This window comes from Anolis carolinensis, chromosome 2, assembly GCF_035594765.1.
Source record: "Anolis carolinensis isolate JA03-04 chromosome 2, rAnoCar3.1.pri, whole genome shotgun sequence".
In the NCBI taxonomy this organism is placed as follows: Eukaryota; Metazoa; Chordata; class Lepidosauria; order Squamata; family Dactyloidae; genus Anolis; species Anolis carolinensis.
Window position 1 is genome coordinate 211,055,700 of NC_085842.1, and position 18,788 is coordinate 211,074,487.

General features: G+C 41.2%; 1 protein-coding gene across 2 annotated transcripts; it reads right to left on the reverse strand.

The window, feature by feature from the left end:
• Nucleotides 1–2,584: 2,584 nt before the first annotated feature.
• On the reverse strand, nt 2,585–18,788 carry LOC100554279 (ZW10 interactor). 2 transcript variants are annotated; one of them, XM_008103581.3, is made up of 10 exons: nt 18,630–18,788; nt 15,249–15,348; nt 15,003–15,114; nt 13,168–13,334; nt 11,043–11,099; nt 10,805–10,956; nt 6,417–6,588; nt 6,194–6,330; nt 5,324–5,483; nt 2,585–3,023 (listed from the first exon to the last, which is right to left on the reverse strand). In XM_008103581.3, the coding sequence occupies exons 1-10, from the start codon at nt 18,695–18,697 to the stop codon at nt 2,916–2,918; spliced, it is 1,233 nt and encodes a 410-aa protein (XP_008101788.2). In that variant the 5' UTR covers nt 18,698–18,788; the 3' UTR covers nt 2,585–2,915. The 2 variants fall into 2 exon arrangements, with proteins under 2 accessions (XP_008101788.2, XP_003216707.3); XM_003216659.4 differs by having other exon boundaries at nt 10,805–10,959.

An 18,788-nucleotide genomic window follows, 5' to 3' on the forward strand; every position in this document is an offset into this window, starting at 1 on the left:
TGAAATGTGTCAGGTAAAAAAACCCCTTTATTTAGTCATAAATTGGTTAACCAGTTAAAAATCATGACTAGATCAGGGTCTTTTAAACCTGACACATTTGGGGGGTAAACCCTTAAACACCCCCCCCCCCCCTTTGGCTACAGCCCTGCACATGGCCCTTCGCATTGCATCCTTAGCCTCAAAAAAGGGCATATCTTACAAAGAACCGCGCTCCGACAGCACCACCGTGTGGCTGGACGTCAGGCTCCTCGTCCCAACAAGCTACTATCTCTGCTCTGTTAGATTACCAGTGTTAGTATCCCACTTTAAATTCTACAGCTGCTTCTCCTGTTGTACTCCAGGATTTGCAGTTTAGTGAGGGGCCTTTAAGATGCCGCAGCCAGAGAGGCTCTGGGCCTCGCTAAACTATAATGGGGTTTGTAGAATTCTGCAGGGGCCCTGGTAGCGCAGTGTGTTAAAGCGCTGAGCTGCTGAACTTGCAAACCAAAAGGTCCCAGGTTCAAATCCCAGGAGCGGAAAGAGCGCTGCTGTTAGCCCCAGCTCCTGCCAACCTAGCAGTTCGAAAACATGCAAATGTGAGTAGATCAATAGGTACCGCTCCGGCGGGAAGGTAATAGTGCTCCATGCAGTCATGCCGGCCACATGACCTGGAGATGTCTATGAACAACACCGGCTCTTTGGCTTAGAAATGGAGATGAGCACCAACCCCCAGAGTCAGTTACAACTGGATTTAACGTCAAGGGAAACCTTTACCTTTACCTAGAATTCTGCAAGAGGCAGCCACAGGATTTAAAGAGGGTGCCAACTCTTTAAAGTGTACTGTGAAAGTCTGCCAGATAGGACAGCAATAATCAAGCTGGGATTAACATAAGACCTATAGACGTATATATTCCTAAATGGCATGCCCTTATTTGTTGTCTCAAGAACTCTATGGACATTTTAAAAAAATCCCATGCAATAGTATGAGTGCGAAGAAATTGTGTTTCCTTGAGTGTAAGGAACATGTGCAGTTATTTACCCATGGGACTAGGTATTTTCTAGGGCCTCCAGCACAATGATACACTGTGCTTCAGCTGAAAGTTAACCATAGTCTCATTGCAGGCCCTAGACATTTCTAGTCATTTCCTAGGTCCTCTAGTGCAGTTTTCCCTTTTCCCCGCTTCCTTTCTGCCTGACATTTATGTGACCCCAGGTATGCTGCTGCTCAGTCGTTTAGTCGTCTCTGACTCATGACCTCATGGACCAGTCCACATCAGAGCTCAGTGTCTGCCATCACCGCCCCCAGTTCCTTCAAGGTCAAGCCAGTCACTTCAAGGATACCATCCATCCATCTTGCCCTTGGTTGGCCTCTCTTCCTTTTTCCTTCCATTTCCTCCAGCACCGTGATCTTTTCCAAGCTTTCCTGTCTCCTCATGATGTGGCCAAAATATGATCCACACAGTCGTAGGCTTTAGAATAGTAAATAAAGCAGAAGTAGATGTTTTTCTGAAACTCCCTGGCTTCCTCCGTTATCCAGCGGATATTGGCAATTTGGTCTCTCGTTCCTCTGCCTTTTCTGAACCCAGCTTGGACATCTGGCAACTCTCGCTCCATGTATTACTGGAGTCTGCCTTGCAGGATCTTGAGCATTACCTTACTGGCATTTGAAATAAGTGCCACTGTACGGAGGTTTGAGCATTCTTTAGCATTTCCCTTTTTTGGTATGGGGATATAAATTGATTTTTTCCAATCTGATGGCCATTCTTGTGTTTTCCATATTTGCTGGCATATGGCATGCATCACCTTCCAAGATTTTAAACAGCTCAGCTAGGATCCCATCGTCTCCTGCTGCCTTGTTGTTAGCAATGCTTCTTAAGGCCCATTCAACCTCACTCCTCAGGATGCCTGGTTCTAATTCACTCACACCGTCAGCTATCCTCTATATTATTACCCCAGGTATATAGGCATACAAATAGGTATAAAATTTGCTGATAATAAACCAGCATTTGCAAAACTTGCTAGACAAGCTGATTTCCTTTTTTATGAAGTATAGCTGAAGCGTTTTCTGCAGAGTCCACTGTAAACACTGCATATTGTTGCTAACAGATACATGTCAATGTATAGGTAGTATTCAAAAACGTTTTACTGTTTCCACTTTTTTTGTGACCTCAGCATTAAGCTAAGTGGTCAGGGTCCAGTTTAAGAAGCAGTGCTCTAGTGCAACTCTATGGGCAACTTTGGGTGGAAGTCATTCATTTTCTATACAATTTGCAATTATTTGCACTTTCACCTTTCCACAGTACCTCCAGGAATGTATCTCCCACTAATACAGAAATCACATTATGTTATACTAATGAACGGTATTTATCTGTCACAGCTGGTTCCAGTGTCCTGGAGTTTCAGACCTTCACCAGGGATTGCCTTTAATTACAAACATTTTATAAGACAACCTTCTAGATAGTTAGCCCCAAATGGGATCAAAAATGTCCTCGCACTTCATTACTGCTCTTATCTTCATTGCTGCCATATGATCATGCACTTTACTTATTAGCCCACCCTTTATTGCTGCACTAATACACTCACCCATGAAGATAATAGAAAGTGATTTTGGTTGCCGGTTGATGCCTTTTAATTTATTGTTATAATGTTGTTTTATTCTGTTTACATCCACATAATATTTTACTGAACTCATAACTAACAGAAAAACTAAGGAAGAGTAGTCAGAAGGGAAGAGTGAGAGGAAAGAAAGATTTAGTCAAGGTAGAGGAAATTTAATGCTGAAAAGGTAGCATGAGAGATAAAGGCAACATAGTCATATACACATACACAAGTGCAACACCCCTGAAGGATGCAAATGGCGCCAATTAAATCTAATTTCTTTCTCACACCTTCAGGGAGGTATCCCTTCAGAAAAACATTCTAGTCCCAATTCCATGTCATGATGCACAGACATCGTCAGCTTTTTGGGCAAGGAAAGGAGCACTGAAGTCTACTGTACTAAGATATACCAGCCAGTTCATCAATGAAGGTTTCTCCTGTGGGGGCTGCAACAAAACAAAAAAGAGCTTTATGGTAATGGCTTCACAGCCAGAGGTGGGAAAGCAATGTGGTGATATATATTTTTGTAAAAAAATATAATTACATAATTAAAATCACATTACTCTCCCTAGGAGCCAAAGCTAATGCAACTGAGACTGCTGCACTTTTGTCCCATCATAACATGATGGGACTCACTGGAAATGACAATACAGTGATCTGTGGAGATGTGATGACTCATGGGCCTTGTAGTCCTGTTCCTAGTACTATTGTGGCAGATGAAGAGGAAAACATGGGATTTTCGCCGGTTCAGCAAGAGCCGGAGCCTCTTCACCTGCAGGATGTTGATGTTTGTCCACAAGAATTCAGCCAAACAGGCCTTGGGCAGAACTCCCCCCCGTTTTCCAGGAGGGAAAATTATTCTAAAGATAGGGGAGCCAGGGAGGCTAATCGCAGAAGCCTGAGAATCGCTGCCAAACAAATGGCTGATTAGGTCTGCTTCCCTTGGGAAATTCTAAGGAGTCATGCATCTGGACAGAGTTGGGTTTCGCTTCTCGTTCTCTAGGGAAAGAGTTCTGTTGGCGGGAAAACGAGACCCAATATAGGTGTTTGGCGCGAGGATTTCTTTGTGGAGTCAATTGATCAGCTTGAGGAGAGAGATCGTGTGTGGACTTCGTAATCCCAGTTCCTTGCTTCCCGGATCAAGCTTCAAGTCTAGCCTTGTCTCACGTTTTACCACGGACTCTGTTTCATGCTTCATGTTCATCTTGCCTTCAGTCAAGGATCTAGTCGAGAATCAAGTTATTTTCCAGCCTTGTTGTCAAGCTTCATTGGACTTTAAAGACTCTGTTGTTTCCCCACACTATTGCTTGGCAAGGTGTGTTTTTCGGTCAAGTGGATTAAAACTTTGAACTCTAATATCTTATATTGGACAATACATTTCTGGACTATAATTGACCTTATCTGAAAGGTCTGCTTCTGAACTATATTCTTCACTTGTTTTTATTGATTTTATATATTTCTTTAATAAAGATATTAGATAGAGTCTGGCCTCTGTGTAAGGTTATTGGTGCTCTGCAGCCAGGATCCTGACAGGAGATCTGTTCCAAAGCAACTAATGGATATCTGAAACACTATATACAATAGGGTCTCATTTATCCAACACTCGCTTATCCAACGTTCTGGATTATCCAACTCTTTTTTTGTGGTCAATGTTTTCAATACATCGTGATATTTTCATGCCAAGTTCGTAAATACAGTAATTTCTACATAGCATTACTGTGTATTGAACTACTTTTTCTGTCAAATTTGTGGTATAACATCATGTTTTGGTGCTTAATTTGTAAAAGCATAACCTAATTTTATGTTTAATAGGCTTTTCCTTAATCTCTCCTTATTATCCAACATATTCGCTTATCCAACGTTCTGCCGGCCCATTTATGTTGGATAAGTGAGACTCTACTGTATACTACTTTATGTTTTCAGAATAAAGTCTAATTTATACATTAGGCACAGTAAAATTACCAACAATAACTAATATAGATTGTTATCCCTTTTCTGAAATTCCAAAATACTCCAAATCTAAACTTGGCTGAGATAATGGAAACTTTCTTTCATGTACAAAATTATTACAAATATTGTGCAAAAAAAATAGCTTAAGAATATGTGTATAAGGTATACATGACACATAAATACCCTATGAGGAGCGGCTTAAAGAGCTGGGCATGTTTAGCCTGCGTAAGAGAAGGCTGAGAAGAGACATGAAGAAGGCCATGTATAAATATGTGAGGGAAAGTCATGGGGAGGAGGCAGCAAGCTTGTTTTCTGCTGCCCTGGAGACTAGGACATGAAACAATGGCTTCAAACTACAGGAAAGGCGATTCCACCTGAACATTAGGAAGAACTTCCTAACTGTGAGAGCTGTTCAGCAGTGGGACTCTCTGCCCCGGAGTGTGGTGGAGGCTCCTTCTTTGGAGGCTTTTAAAGAGAGGCTGGATGGCCATCTGTCGGGGGTGCTTTGAATATGATTTTCCTGCTTTTTGGCAGGGGGTTGGACTGGATGGCCCACGAGGTCTCTTCCAACTCTGATTCTATGAAAACAAACATCTTCACAATAAGAGCAGATATATAGTGGTAATCAAATGCCACATTCACTAACAGTTCATCTTCATAGTTCAATTTATGTACAGACTCAGTCAGTGGCCTTTTTAAAAATCATTTTACTAATTTGAGGCTTTCCTTTCAGACCCAAATCGTAGCCTTTGTCAAAAGATAGCGAAATGGAGAAAAGGGATAGATATATACTAACCCGGTAGGAAGTCACATCAACTGTGCCATGTTGACTCTTTACAGAAATGAGGCGGACTTCTCCATTGGCAGCATAACCTGGCTCTACATAGAGACTACAAGTGGAGGATGGCTTCAGGTAATGCAACAGCCTCTTCTCTTGCTGCCAGTCAATGGCAAAACTACAGCAATTAGAAGCACATACAAAAAAGGGATTAATAACTATCCTGTGCCAAAACAGAGGCACTTTACTTCACACTGCCTCTTGAAAGCAACTAGCTACTCTGCATAGAAATCACGTACAGGATGGGGCAATGCCTAAACCAGGGACCTCAGATCTCTACAGACCAATGGTATATTTGAAAATCAGCCAAGCAGTTGAGGGCACCACTACAGGATGGCTAAAATGAACTTGCTAGTCCCAAAGCACAACTAACCTGTCCAAGAAAGTCAAGGTGGAAGTCAGGCCTCAGATCTAACTGTCAAATCACAAAATAAGCATTCAAAGTGATGTTCAGTTGGCTTGCAATCTATCTTTTCTTTCCCTAAGGATGCCTCAGCGCATCTTAAGTTGGAACACCAGCATTATGGGAAAAGAAAGAAAAATAGTAGGGTCTTTGGAACCCAACACTTTACTTTACAGCTTCTTGTTGTGTGCCTTCAAATAATTTATGATTTATGGCAGCCCTAAGGGGGTTTCTTGACAAAAACATTTTATATGCCATTTTTCACTTTGCCTCTAACCCTATCAAACATGGAGGTCTGACTATAGTCTAGGGCCAAGCCATGCCTTTGCTTGCCTGCCCCTCAAAACACTAGGCTAGTAAACCAATCCTTGACTTCCAAGGGCCTGAAATAGCTGCATAAACTAAATCAAGACCCAGAAGCTCACCAGTTCTGCAGCAACTCAATCTCAGACAGAAGCTGTGCCTGTTGGAAGAAATTATGCTGTAGCTCCAAGACGACACCTCTGATAGTACTGGCAGTGCCCACGGGAAGGTCAGAGGCAGAAAAGAAAGGGTTGTCGGTCTAACACACACACAAAAAGAGAGAGATGGGGTCAGTGGACAAAGCACACCACTTTGGGCCTCCACTTGCTTCTTGCTATTGCTTACCTGGAGTGTTACAGTGCCATCATCTGCCCAGTGTAAATGCACCTTCAGATGGTGGGGATCAGAGGTCTTGGGCTCAGAAGGAGAGGTCAGCTCAATCTCCAAATCGGTCTCTGAGACAGAAATTAATTTTACACCACGCAGAATCTCCAAGTGGCTCTGGAGGTCAAGCATTCTGCAAAAAGAGAAGGTAGAGGAAGAATCCTTAAAACATATAGTATGGATTGTTCTTTTTTAAAAACGATTTATTAAGGAATAAAGAATACATAAGTGGGTGTGCTATATTTTTAACCTACGATAAAAAAACTATCTATATATATAAAAGGATAAAGTTGTGGGGGCAGTGACTATAACAACAAAACTAAACATCCCAGAAATACGAAACTTGGCAATACAATGCAAAAGCCTTGCCTCCCGGTTACAACAACACAACCACACCACAGAATCACAATCCGAACCCACAAAACTCACAACAACACATCATGACTATAACAACACAACTAAATGCCCTAAAAATACGAAACTTGGCAACACAACGCAAAAGCCTTGCCTCCCGGTTGTAACAACACAATCACACCACAAAACCACACTGGACCCACAAAACTCACAACAACGCATCGTGACTATAACAACACAACTAAACGCCCCAGAAATACGAAACTTGGCGACACAACGCAAAAGCCTTCCCTCCTGGTTGTAACAACACAACCACACCACAAAACCACAATCCGGACCCATAAAACTCACAACAATGCATTGTGACTATAACAACACAACTAAACGCCCCAGAAATACGAAACTTGGCACACAACTAAACGCCCCAGAAATACAAAATTTGACAAAACAACGCAAAAGCCTTGCCTCCCGGTTGTAACAACACAATCACACCACAAAACCACAATCCAGACCCACAAAATTCACAACAACGCATCGTGACTATAACAACACAACTAAATGCACCTGAAATACGAAACTTGGCAAAACAACGCAAAAGCTTTACCTCCTGGTTGTAACAACACAATCACACCACAAAACACAATCCGGACCCACAAAACTCACAACAATGCATCGTGACTATAACACCACAACTAAACGCCCCAGAAATACGAAACTTCGCACACAACTAAATGCCCCAGAAATACAAAACTCAACACAAGGCAAAAGCCTTGCCTCCTGGTTGTAACAACACAACCACACCACAAAACCACAATCCGGACCCATAAAACTCACAACAATGCATCGTGACTATAACAACACAACTAAACTGGATGGCCATCTGTCTGAGAGATTTTGATGGGTTCTTCCTCCATGACAAAAAGAAAGAAAGGGGTTGGACTGGATACAAACTACAAATTCCAGCACCCCATGGCAAGGAGTCCATGCATTTCAATTAGAGACCTCTTCCTTCTCCCTTTCCCCACCATCCAACCCACTGACCCAGTTCCATGGCTCTGCAGGCAGGAAAGGCTCTAAGAATCAGCCATGCACTGAGGCTACAAGGCCATTCAGTGTTCATCCACCTCCCCAATCCCTACATTCACACTTGGCCTCAAAAAAAAAACAATTACAATAATAACAATGACAACAATAACAATAAGAATCAACACCATCACAGGCAAGAAGCAGCCAGGCACTGAGGTTGAGAGGCCAGTCAGTGCTACACTGGGTCTCCAAAAAACAATACAGTAGCATCTAACTTATCCAACCTTCATCACCACTACAACAACAATAATAATAAACACCTACACAGGCAAAACAAAAAAAAGACTATTGTACCACAATAAGATATAAACCGCACTCAGCAGAATCAGACATCACGATTAATAACAAACCAAAGACAACAGGGATCTCAAGCAATTATCAATCAACACAAAAATTGAAGAAGGTAACAGACTTCAAATACTACTACTAATGTGAGTATAAAGAAGGGTGGAGGTCACAGCATAAATACAACCTAATGTAGACTGACCAACACCACCAGACTAAGCCACAGCAACACGTGGCCAGGCACAGCTAGTCTATATATAAAAGGGTAAAGTTGTTTGCGCTGTGACTATAAAAACACAACTAAACGTCCAAGAAATACGAAACTTGGCAACACAACGCGAAAGCCTTGCCTCACGGTTGTTACAACACAACCACACCACAAAAACATAATCCGGAGCCACAAAACCGAAAACACCGGCAAAGATGCACAACAACGCAACTACATGACCCAAACACACGAAACTTGGCAACACGACCCAAAGTCCTTGCCCCTAGGTGCCAACAAAAAGAAAAGAAAAATAAAGTCCTAATTAGAGGGAGAGGAATAATTGTTTTTATCCAATTGCTGACAGTTAGAAGGCTAAGCTCCGCCCACTTGGTCTCCTAGCAACCCACTCAGCCCAGGGGATAGGCAGAGTTTGGCCTCTTCCACAGATTATCTGATTTGAACTGGATTATACGGCAGTGTAGACTCAAGGCCCTTCCACACAGCTATATAACCCATTTATAATCTTATATTATCTGCTTTGAACTGGATTATCTTGACACTGCCATATAATCCACTTCAGTGTGCATTTTATACAGCTGTGTAGAAGGGGCCTCATATAATCCAGTTCTAAGCAGATAATGTAAGATTATAAATAGACAGTAGAGTCTCGCTTATCCAACATAAACAGGCCGGCATAACGTTGGATAAGTGAATATGTTGGATAATAAGAAGGGATTCAGGAAAAGCCTATTAAACATCCGATTCCCTCACGACCCTATCTGCTGCCAAACGGCCATCCATGTCTATGCCAGGCATCCTCAGAGATTATGAGATCTGTTTGAAAACATACAAGTGGGATGTTTATTTCTATCTCACCAATGATATCCAGGATGGGACAACTCTTATCTGTCTGAGGCGAGTGTGAATGTTCCACTTGGCCACCTTGATTACCATTGAATGCCCTTGCACCTTCAAGGCCTGCCTACTTCCTGCTTCGGAGAGGAATCCTTTGTTGGGAGATGTTAGCTGGCCCTCAGTACATCATGTCTGGAATTCCCTGATTGCTCAGTGCTGTTCTTTAGTTAACTGTCCTGATTTCACAGATTTTTTAAATACCGGGAGCCACATTCCAGGCAGGCAGGAACCATCCAAGCTTTGAAGCTACAAGGCTATTCAGTGCGAATTCCAACATTCACACTTGCCTAAAGCAGACAACAGTTCTTTCTTCCACCCTGGTCATTCCACAGATATATAAACCCCACTTGCTTTCGTTACAACACATTTCACAACCTCTGAGGATGCCTGCCATACATGCAGGCAAAACATCAGGAGAGAATACATTTCGAACATGACCAGGCAGACCACAGAACTCAGAGCAACCCAATACAAAGACAAAGACAAATAATGAAATAAATAAATACAAAAAATACATAAAAATAAAATACAATACAATTTAAAAAACATAAATAAAAATAATATAATCAAATAATAAAATATAAAACATACAAATAATAAAAAGACAAGTAATAATAAACCAATAAAAATAAAATACATACAAATAATACAATAAAAATAATTAAAAACACAAAAAATAATTAAAAACACAAAAAATTAATACAATAAAATACTATAATAACACAAAATAACTAAAAATAATAAAAGAAAATAATAAAATATAATAAATAAAAATGATAAGTTACAATAAAATTAATTTAAAAATACAAATAACGTCAAATAAAAATTCCACAACAATTTTTAACCAATACCACCACCACTTTGCCACAGCAACACGCGGCCAGGCACAGCTAGTAGATAGATAGATAGATAGATAGATGGATTTGTCAAAACTAAATAAAGAGAAGAATATGAGGGTGTGGGAAGAAAAAAAATAAGTGAAAACGTAGAAAGGAGGGGGGAAAAGAAAGAAAAAAAAAGAGAGAAGAGTGTGGATTGTTCCTTGTGGAAGAAATAGAAAGAATGGTGGTTAAATTGTAGCTATGGTTCCCAACATTTTTTTGACCAGGGACCACTCTCCAACATTAGTACCAAAAGGGTTACAAATCAGTTTTTGGTCAACTTTAGATTTGGTTTGGTTATTTGTGGTGCTGATTCAGGAAATTGCATTGCATAGACCACATCAACTCTCGTTTCTAATACAGAACATATGTCATCCAGTAGTCGCCATCTGCTCACCCACAGAAAACTATATTTAATAATCTAGAGCTGATGTGGTCTAGCCAATGCCATTTTCTGAATCAGCACCCCAAATAACCCCAGAAATCCATTGCGCCACTGCAGCTCATACCTACAGTAGTACTAGTATACAAGTACTAACCATGACTGACCCTGCCTTGTTTCCAAGATCAGACAGTATCTGATGCCTATAGGGTACTTACGCCAAACTGAGTTGACTCACCTCTGAAGCTTCTCTCTCCAGGCACAAACCTGGCCCTCTTGCTCCTCCACAATTCCCTGCAGGCTTTGCAGCTCTTGCCTATGCTTCTGTAGCTTTTCCTGTAGCCCTGCGACACGTCTTTCTAGCTGTTGCTGCTGCTCACACAAAATCTTCTGCTATGGAAACATCAAAACGGATAAAAAGTAAAGGAATCAAGTGGCTATTGTCCCTTGAATTGTATCAACCCTGGTGCACCTACCTGTGCTTTCTGGTGCTTGGAGCGGGCAATCTTTGCCTTGTCTTCCATCTCCTGTTTCTGCAAGGGAGGTAAAAAAGTAAAATAAGTATATCTGTAGTAAACCCACAACACCCAAATCAGCAACTGGTCCAAATATGTACACATAGAATTACAGATAAGTCACTCCTGTGTGCATGTGCTTCTTAGATGCTTATCAATTCATGTCAAGACCATCAATTTTGTGGGATATTTCTTAAGCAAGAAAAATTCAAGTGGTTTTGCCAGTTCCTTCCTCTAAAATATAGTCTACACCACTGCTTCTTAAACTGTGGGTCCCGACCTCAAATGGGGCCCCTTTAGCTCAATATTGGGCTTGTCAAAAAAACTGGCAACAGTAAAAGGAACACCACGCATTTACATAAATCTGTAAGCCATACAGCAGACTCTGCAGAAAATGCTTCAGCTATACTTCATCAAAAGGAATACCATCTCCTTCAGCAAGCCTTGCAAATTCTGATTTTATTACAGTAGAGTCTCACTTATCCAACATTAACGGGCCGGCAGAATGTTGGATAAGCGAATATGTTGGATAATAAGGAGAGATTAAGAAAAAGCCTATTAAACATCAAAATAGGTTATGATCTTACAAATTAAGCACCAAAACATCATGTTATACAACAAATTTGACAGAAAAAGTAGTTCATTACGCATTAATGCTATGTTGTAATTACTGTATTTACGAATTTAGCACCAAAATATCATGATATATTGAAAACATTGACTACAAAAATGCGTTGGATAATCCAGAATGTTGGATAAGTGAGTGTTGGATAAGTGAAACTCTACTGTATCTGCAAATTTAGTATTTTGATCCTTGAGTATAAATATGCCATGGTGAGAGAAAGTCACTATTTTCATTCTGAACATGACAATAAGATGGTGATTGTTGCTTTTATTTCTGCTACCAAGTTTCATCAACATGTGGCAGTGGCAAGGGTACTATTCAGTGGGATTGTGTAAAAAAACCAGGCCTGGACTTACTGAGGATGCCCATCCAGGGGTAACACCACTTACTTGTTAGGGAAGGACAATAATGTCAGGAGCTTCACCCCAAAAGATATTTTGTCAGTTTAAGCAATATTTCTAGACACATCTTAAAATATGAAGGAGTCTGGGTAAACTGTTTGTCTTGGTTGTCTCACATACAGACCTAATTCCTATTATTACACCTGACTAGAGAAGCCCAATTGAATCAGAGGATTTACCAATATGGTCAATAGATTGAATGGGTCAACTCTAACTGGGAATCACCAATAGGATTCCAGCTACCTTCTACTCCCATATCTGCCCACACTTTAAAATCTTCTGTAAATGTTCTCCTTTCTATATTGTTTTTACAAGTGTAATGTACTAAACAGAGAGCTTCCTTGGGAGTGGTGCCCAGTTTACAGAATGCTCTCTTTGTGGAAATTTGCCTGGCTCTCTCCGGATGACCTTTTGCAGCATAATTCTGTACATGTTTAAATTTCAGTTAAAATACTGAACATGCAGTCACAGCCTGAGATGGAAAATGAGAACATTTTATATATTACATTTAATTCTGTAAATCTATATAAATCAAATAAAGCAGAACTTCAGCCTACTGACTACAGCAAAAATACACTATTAGGGGTGATGATTTCAATGTGCAATGTGTGTTTCAAGTAATTTAATTATGTAGTTAAAGTAGTGTTCTAACAGGATGTGTGTTTAATGCTTTTCAAAAACTTTAGCACGCCATATTGTTTTAGATGTTCTGTTTTACTTTACACTTGTTTGGGTCTCATTTGGGAGAAAAGTGGAACAGAAATTTAAAAATGTCACCATTATAGAGAGTGCTGCATTTAATGACTACCTTGACTTGTGGTTTCAAATATGTACCTGCGCAATACAGTGTTATCTGTACTGGGTTTTTATTTTTATTATTTGGCAGTTGCTAAGAATCCCCATAAGAAATATGACAAAAGCACTTATGAATAATATCTACACAATACACAAACATTAAAAGAACTTTTGATATCTTAAACTCTAGCAGTTTGGCAATAAAGATGGAGACCCTCCTTTCAAATTCTCCACCTGAAGTGCCAACTCCAGCCAGAAAACCAACCTTGGCCTGATAGCGCTGCAAGGCACTCTCCAAGAGCTGGGACCGCTTCTCCCCTTCTTTCAGTTTGGCCAATAGGGGAGGCACAGCCCCCTTGATCAACTCCACTTGCTGCTGGTACTCTGCTTTGAGCGCCTTCCACTGCTGTTTTGCCTCTATCATCTCCTTCCCTGTACAAGAGATGCCCAGTGAGAAGAGTCAGAGAAAACAATTTACTGTATATACTCATGTTTGAGTCTAGAAACTTTAGTTAAAAATAGAACAAAAAAATCTGGCAAACTTAGCCACAGGTCAATATAAATACTGTACCTTAACTCTTATAAACAAAGGAGCTATTTATCGTGTCAGAAGCAAATTGAGAATACAGCTATAATGTATTTAAAAACCCACTAGTTAAAAACTTAGCATTATACTAGATTTCCTTTGACCAGAAGTTGGCCACTTCAGGTGCCTCTGATGTTGCTGTAAGAAGGTCCTCCATGGTGCATGTGGTAGGGCGCAAACTGCATTGTAGTAAGTGGTCTGTGGTTTGCTCTTCTCAGCACTTGCATATCATGGACTCCACTTTATGGCCCCATTTCTTAAGATTGGCTCTGCATCTCGTAGTACCAGGGCACAGTTTGTTCACTGTCTTCCAAGTCGCTCAGTCTTCTTTGCCCAGGAGGGAGTTTCTCATCTGTGGTTTTTACCTGCCACTTTTGGACTCTTGCTTGCTGAGGTGTTCCTGTGAGTATCTCTGTAGATCTTAGCTGTTTCTTGATTTGAGACACTGGCATACTGTCATAAAGTGAGAGCTTAGTCAGCCCTATGAAAATAATATAGTAATAACTTCATTTTTGTACCCTGCCTCTATCTCCCTGAAGGGACTCGGGGCGGCTTACATGGGGACCGTCCACGGCCATCCTCTTTGTTCTTGCCCTCAGGTCTTATTTCCTATTTCCAGTTTTTATGAATGCTCAAGGCAGAAAAACGGTGATAGCCACAACAGCTGGCCTCTGAGGTAGTGCTAGTATATTCGCCTTTCTGTGGAATTACCCTCAACTTAACCACAGATTATATAAAACCACATAATTTTTGTCCCAGAGCCTGCCCTCAATGTATACATGAGGTTGACTTCTACACGGATATATAGGGCATACAAAGGAGCCAACACTCTGGTCACAAAGTGAATTCTCCAAACTACCAAAAACAAAGCAAGGGTTTCCAAATCAGGCTACAATGGAGTCCTGAAAGAACAGAGTGGGAAATCAGACTTATACACATAGATGCCCATATCTCATTAACCAATATGTCATTGTCTGGTGATCCCTAGCTTTTGAATGATCCCCTCCCTGCCATTCTAAATGTTGGATTACTTTTCCCAGGTTTCTTGGAGGAAGAGCTTTAGGCCAAATGACTAATATTTTTGGTCCTACCATTTAGACCATATATGTCAAAGCATGGGCCCCCTCAATTTGCTTCACAGAGCCCTATGGGCTCTGCAGAGCACAGTTTGAGAACTGCTGCGCTAAGAATGATATTCAAGATCTGCACTTCCAGCCATCCCTCAATCGTTTGGCCAGGAGGTAGGGCACAGTCCCCTTGAACAACTCCAGCTGCTGCCGGTTCTAGCTAAGGCAGATGAAAATTGAAGCCTACCATCTTCTGTGAAAGGAAAGCAAAGTAACTCCAAGGCACATTTTCATTCAACACCATGGGACTTTCTCTTTACTTAACTTACACAGCTGGAGAATCCAATACAGAGTTAAGTAAGATAAATAATATGCATTTTTAAAAGTGCCTTCTTGACCAGTGTACATTTGGGCATTGCCTGTGTTCCTTGGTGCATGTATACTTACGAACAGCTGCATTAGAGTCCTCCTGGATACAGGGGGCTGAGTCAAGGAAATCCAGAAGGAATTTCATCACTTGTAGTTGAGTGTACATCAGTTTGTGAGTCTTCCTGGTGTTCTGGAAAGTACACGCAAAAGGAAAAGGGGGTATTGACACCCATGTTTTGGAGGCATAAGTTGCCCCCAGCATTTTAGAACAAGCCGAATTTGAGGCCAGAACCTCAAGTGAAGGGACTATGTTCAGCCACTCACCACTGCATGCTCAGCCAAGACCCGGGCTGGGATCTGTGTCTCTGCTTCTTCTTTGCTTTGGCCCTCGGAGGTCAGCACGTCCTTCATCTGAGCCAGGAGCCTGAGGACAGTATGAGAAACCACCATATCAGGGGCAAAGAACATTGACTATCTAAACATCATAGCTTTCCGAAAGAGATTCTATCCATCATGCCTTCAATTCCCACACTAGCAGAGGAACTTGTCTGTGTCTCTACAACAGCATAATGGCAGTGATATGGTGTATATGTTTTCATGGAAAATCTTCCATACATATGCACACAAGATTTATTTGTTTGTGCTGTGATTCTGTAAGCAGCCATGTCAGACAAAATATAGAACCATGGAACCACAGAGTTGGAAGGGACCCCAAGGGCCTCCCAGTTCAACCTCCTCCTGCCATGTTGGAAAAGCACTGTTCAAAGCACCCCCCAACAGATGCCCTTCCAACCTCTGCTTTAAAAAATCCGCCTGAAAAGGAGACTCCACCACTTTCCAAGGGATCATATTCCACTACCGAACAACTCTTACTGTCAGGGAGTTTTTCCTAATGCCTAAGTGGAATCTTTTTTTTTTAAGTAGTTTGAATCCAACTTTATTTTATTCCTCAGATTCCAATATTCCTGTTTATCCGCTTCTAAGAGGAAGTTTTGAAATGTGACTCTTGGTTTGATGAATAGTATTTTGAGGAGCAAAGCCATGCAGTGCCAGTTTTTCAGTGTTTTCAGTGTTTTTAAGAATGTTGCTGTATGGTACGGGCTCTGGAAGTAGTAGGAAAATTATAGCAACTGTGTTTATAGTTTTTTTGGGGGGGGGTGTTATTAACCAATTCTCTCTCTCTCTCTCTCTCTCTCCTTTCCCCCCCCTTTTTCTCCTCCTTCTCCCCCCCCCTCGTATTCCCTGCCCAACTCACCCACTCCCCCCCTTCCTTAATCATCCTTAGCAGTCAATTTGGTTTTTATTGTATCAAGAAAAACGATATTTATATGTTAAAGAAAATGTAATCTTGTTGCTTACAAATCTTGCAATAAAAATGATTTTTAAAAAAGAATGCTGCTGTACCAATATACCATTAACAACACACAGAGCAGGTAGATTCAAGATAGGTAAAGGTAAAGGTTTCCCCTGACGTTAAGTCCAGTCATGTCTGACTCTGGGGGTTGGTGCTCATCTCCATTTCTAAGCCGAAGAGCCAGCATTGTCCGTAGACACCTCCAAGGTCATGTGGCCGGCATGATTCAAGATACTGCAGTTTATATCTTTTTTCCACCATACTGCTCTTAAGCACGCTTTCAATTCATCTGAAGTCTCTTTTGTGCTACTATTACAATTATCCAAGAAAGGCAGGTCTAATTTGTACAGGTGAAACATCCCTTAGTTAGAATTCAAATCTATTTTTCCTCAAATGGGTGGCTGAGAAAATGACAGCTTTGCAACCTGATGGTTTAAATAGTATTATAACCAACATTATTTAAGATATTGTGTATAACACTGGTTCTCAACCTCTGGTCCTGTAGGTGTTTTGGGCTTCAGCTTCCACAATTCCAAACCGCTGGTAAGCAGACTGGAACTTCAGGCAATGTTTACCTTTGCACCTATCCTAGACCCTTGGCCATTGCTTACAGTTGCTAACCGCCAGATGAGCACTGTTTTAATTGAGTTTTAAAGTGTTGTTTATATTCTTATTGTTTTATTGAATTGCTTTTCATTTTGTGTTTTGCTATGCTCTGCTTTTAGGTACTTTTGTGCCATGTGTAAACCACCCTGAGTCCCTTCAGGGGGTGGCGGGATATAAGAATAAAATTATTTATCATCATCATCAGGTATATATGAAACATAAATGTATTTCGTATTTACATTTGGGTCCCATCCTCAAGATATCTCAATATGTACATTTATGCAAATATCGGTATTCCAAAATCCTCTACAGTTTTCAATCTGACCACCTTTACAAAACACAAGCAGATTGACACATAAACATAGATAGGAGAAAAAACAGGAGTTTGGTCTGTGCGGGGAACTTTTAGCAAAGGCAACAAGGAAATTCTCTGGATCCTGCCTAACTGCAAGTCCCATCAGTCTTAGCCAGTGTAATGAATTGTGCATGCTGCAATCTAAAAAATAAAAATCTAAACAGCAACTTTCTTCATTCCTGTTTTACCAAGGTATTTAACACACACATCATTTTCATGAAAGGGACTCACAACACACTTGTGACTTAGCGTGTACTTGGTAAAATTGCACAGTGTACCAGGACAAAGAAGGTGAAGGAAGGATATAATTAAAGAGAGATTCTCCTTCTAATACAGTGATTCCCAACCTTTGATCCTCTAGTTGTTTTGGACTTCAATTCCCAGTAATCCCAGCCAGTTTGCCAGCTGTTTGAAATTGTGGGAGGTGAAGTCCAAAACACCTAAACGACCAAGTTGAGAAACACTGTTCTAACAAAAAGTTCAATGTATGGTCGAAGGCTTTCATGACCAGAATCACTGGGTTGCTGTGAGTTTTCCGGGCTGTATGGCCATGTTTTAGAAGCATTCTTTCCTGACGTTTCGCCCACATCTATGGCAGGCATTCTCAAAGGTTGTGAAGTATGTTGGAAATTAGGCAAGTGGGGTTTATATATCTGTGGAAAGTCCAGGGTGGGAGAAAGAACTCTTGTCTGTTTGAGGAAAGTGTGAATGTTACAAGCTGAGGACAAGTCTACATAGGGACCACTAAACGCAGCATTGCCCAAACATGAATCAAAGAATATGAAAGGCATTGCAGACTCACTCAGCCAGAGAAGTCAGCCATAGCAGAGCATCTGATGAACCAACCTGGACACAGCATATTATTTGAGAACACAGAAATGCTGGACCACTCTAACAACCACCATGTCAGACTACACAGAGAAGCCATTGAAATCCACAACCATGTGGACAATTTCAACAGAAGGGAGGAAACCATGAAACTGAACAAAACCTGGCTACCAGTATTTTTTAAAAACCTCTAAAATCAGGGCAGTAAATAAAGAACAACACTCAAAAACAAGGAAATTACAGACAAGAAACAATCAGGGCCAGCTAACACCTCCCAACAAAGGATTCCCCCAGGCAGTAAGCTTTGACGCTGCAAGGCTATTCAATGCTAATCAAGGTGATCAATTGTAACATTCACACTTGCCTCAAGCAAACAAGAATTCTTTCTCCCACAGATATATAAACCCCACTGGCCTAGCTTCCAACAGATCTCTCAACCTCTGAGGATACCTGCCCTAGGTGTAGGCGAAACGTCAGGAAAGAATGCTTCTGGAACATGGCCATACAGCCCGCAAAACTCGCAGCATCTCAAAGATCCGTTTGCACACAAAAATGCACTCACTCTCCAGCCCTGGCCTCCGCCGCCATCTTCTGCCCAACCCCAACTTCAGCTGCAAGCAGATCGCCCATCTTCGCTTTCTCCCGCGCTTTTATTCAAAGCCGACTTTTCCCCGCCCCCTCCGCCGCGCGCGGACAATTCGGCGGGCCCCAATTGGAAGCC

Excerpts from the sequence above, each read along its gene's own strand:
- LOC100554279 (XM_003216659.4), bottom strand. The coding sequence starts at position 18,697 with ATGGGCGATCTGCTTGCAGCTGAAGTTGGGGTTGGGCAGAAGATGGCG. Across the intron at positions 15,115-15,248 it reads TCTTGGCTGAGCATGCAGTG|AACACCAGGAAGACTCACAA; the intron begins GTGAGTGGCTGA and ends TGTACTTTCCAG. Across the intron at positions 11,100-13,167 it reads TGCAGCGCTATCAGGCCAAG|AAACAGGAGATGGAAGACAA; the intron begins GTTGGTTTTCTG and ends CCTCCCTTGCAG.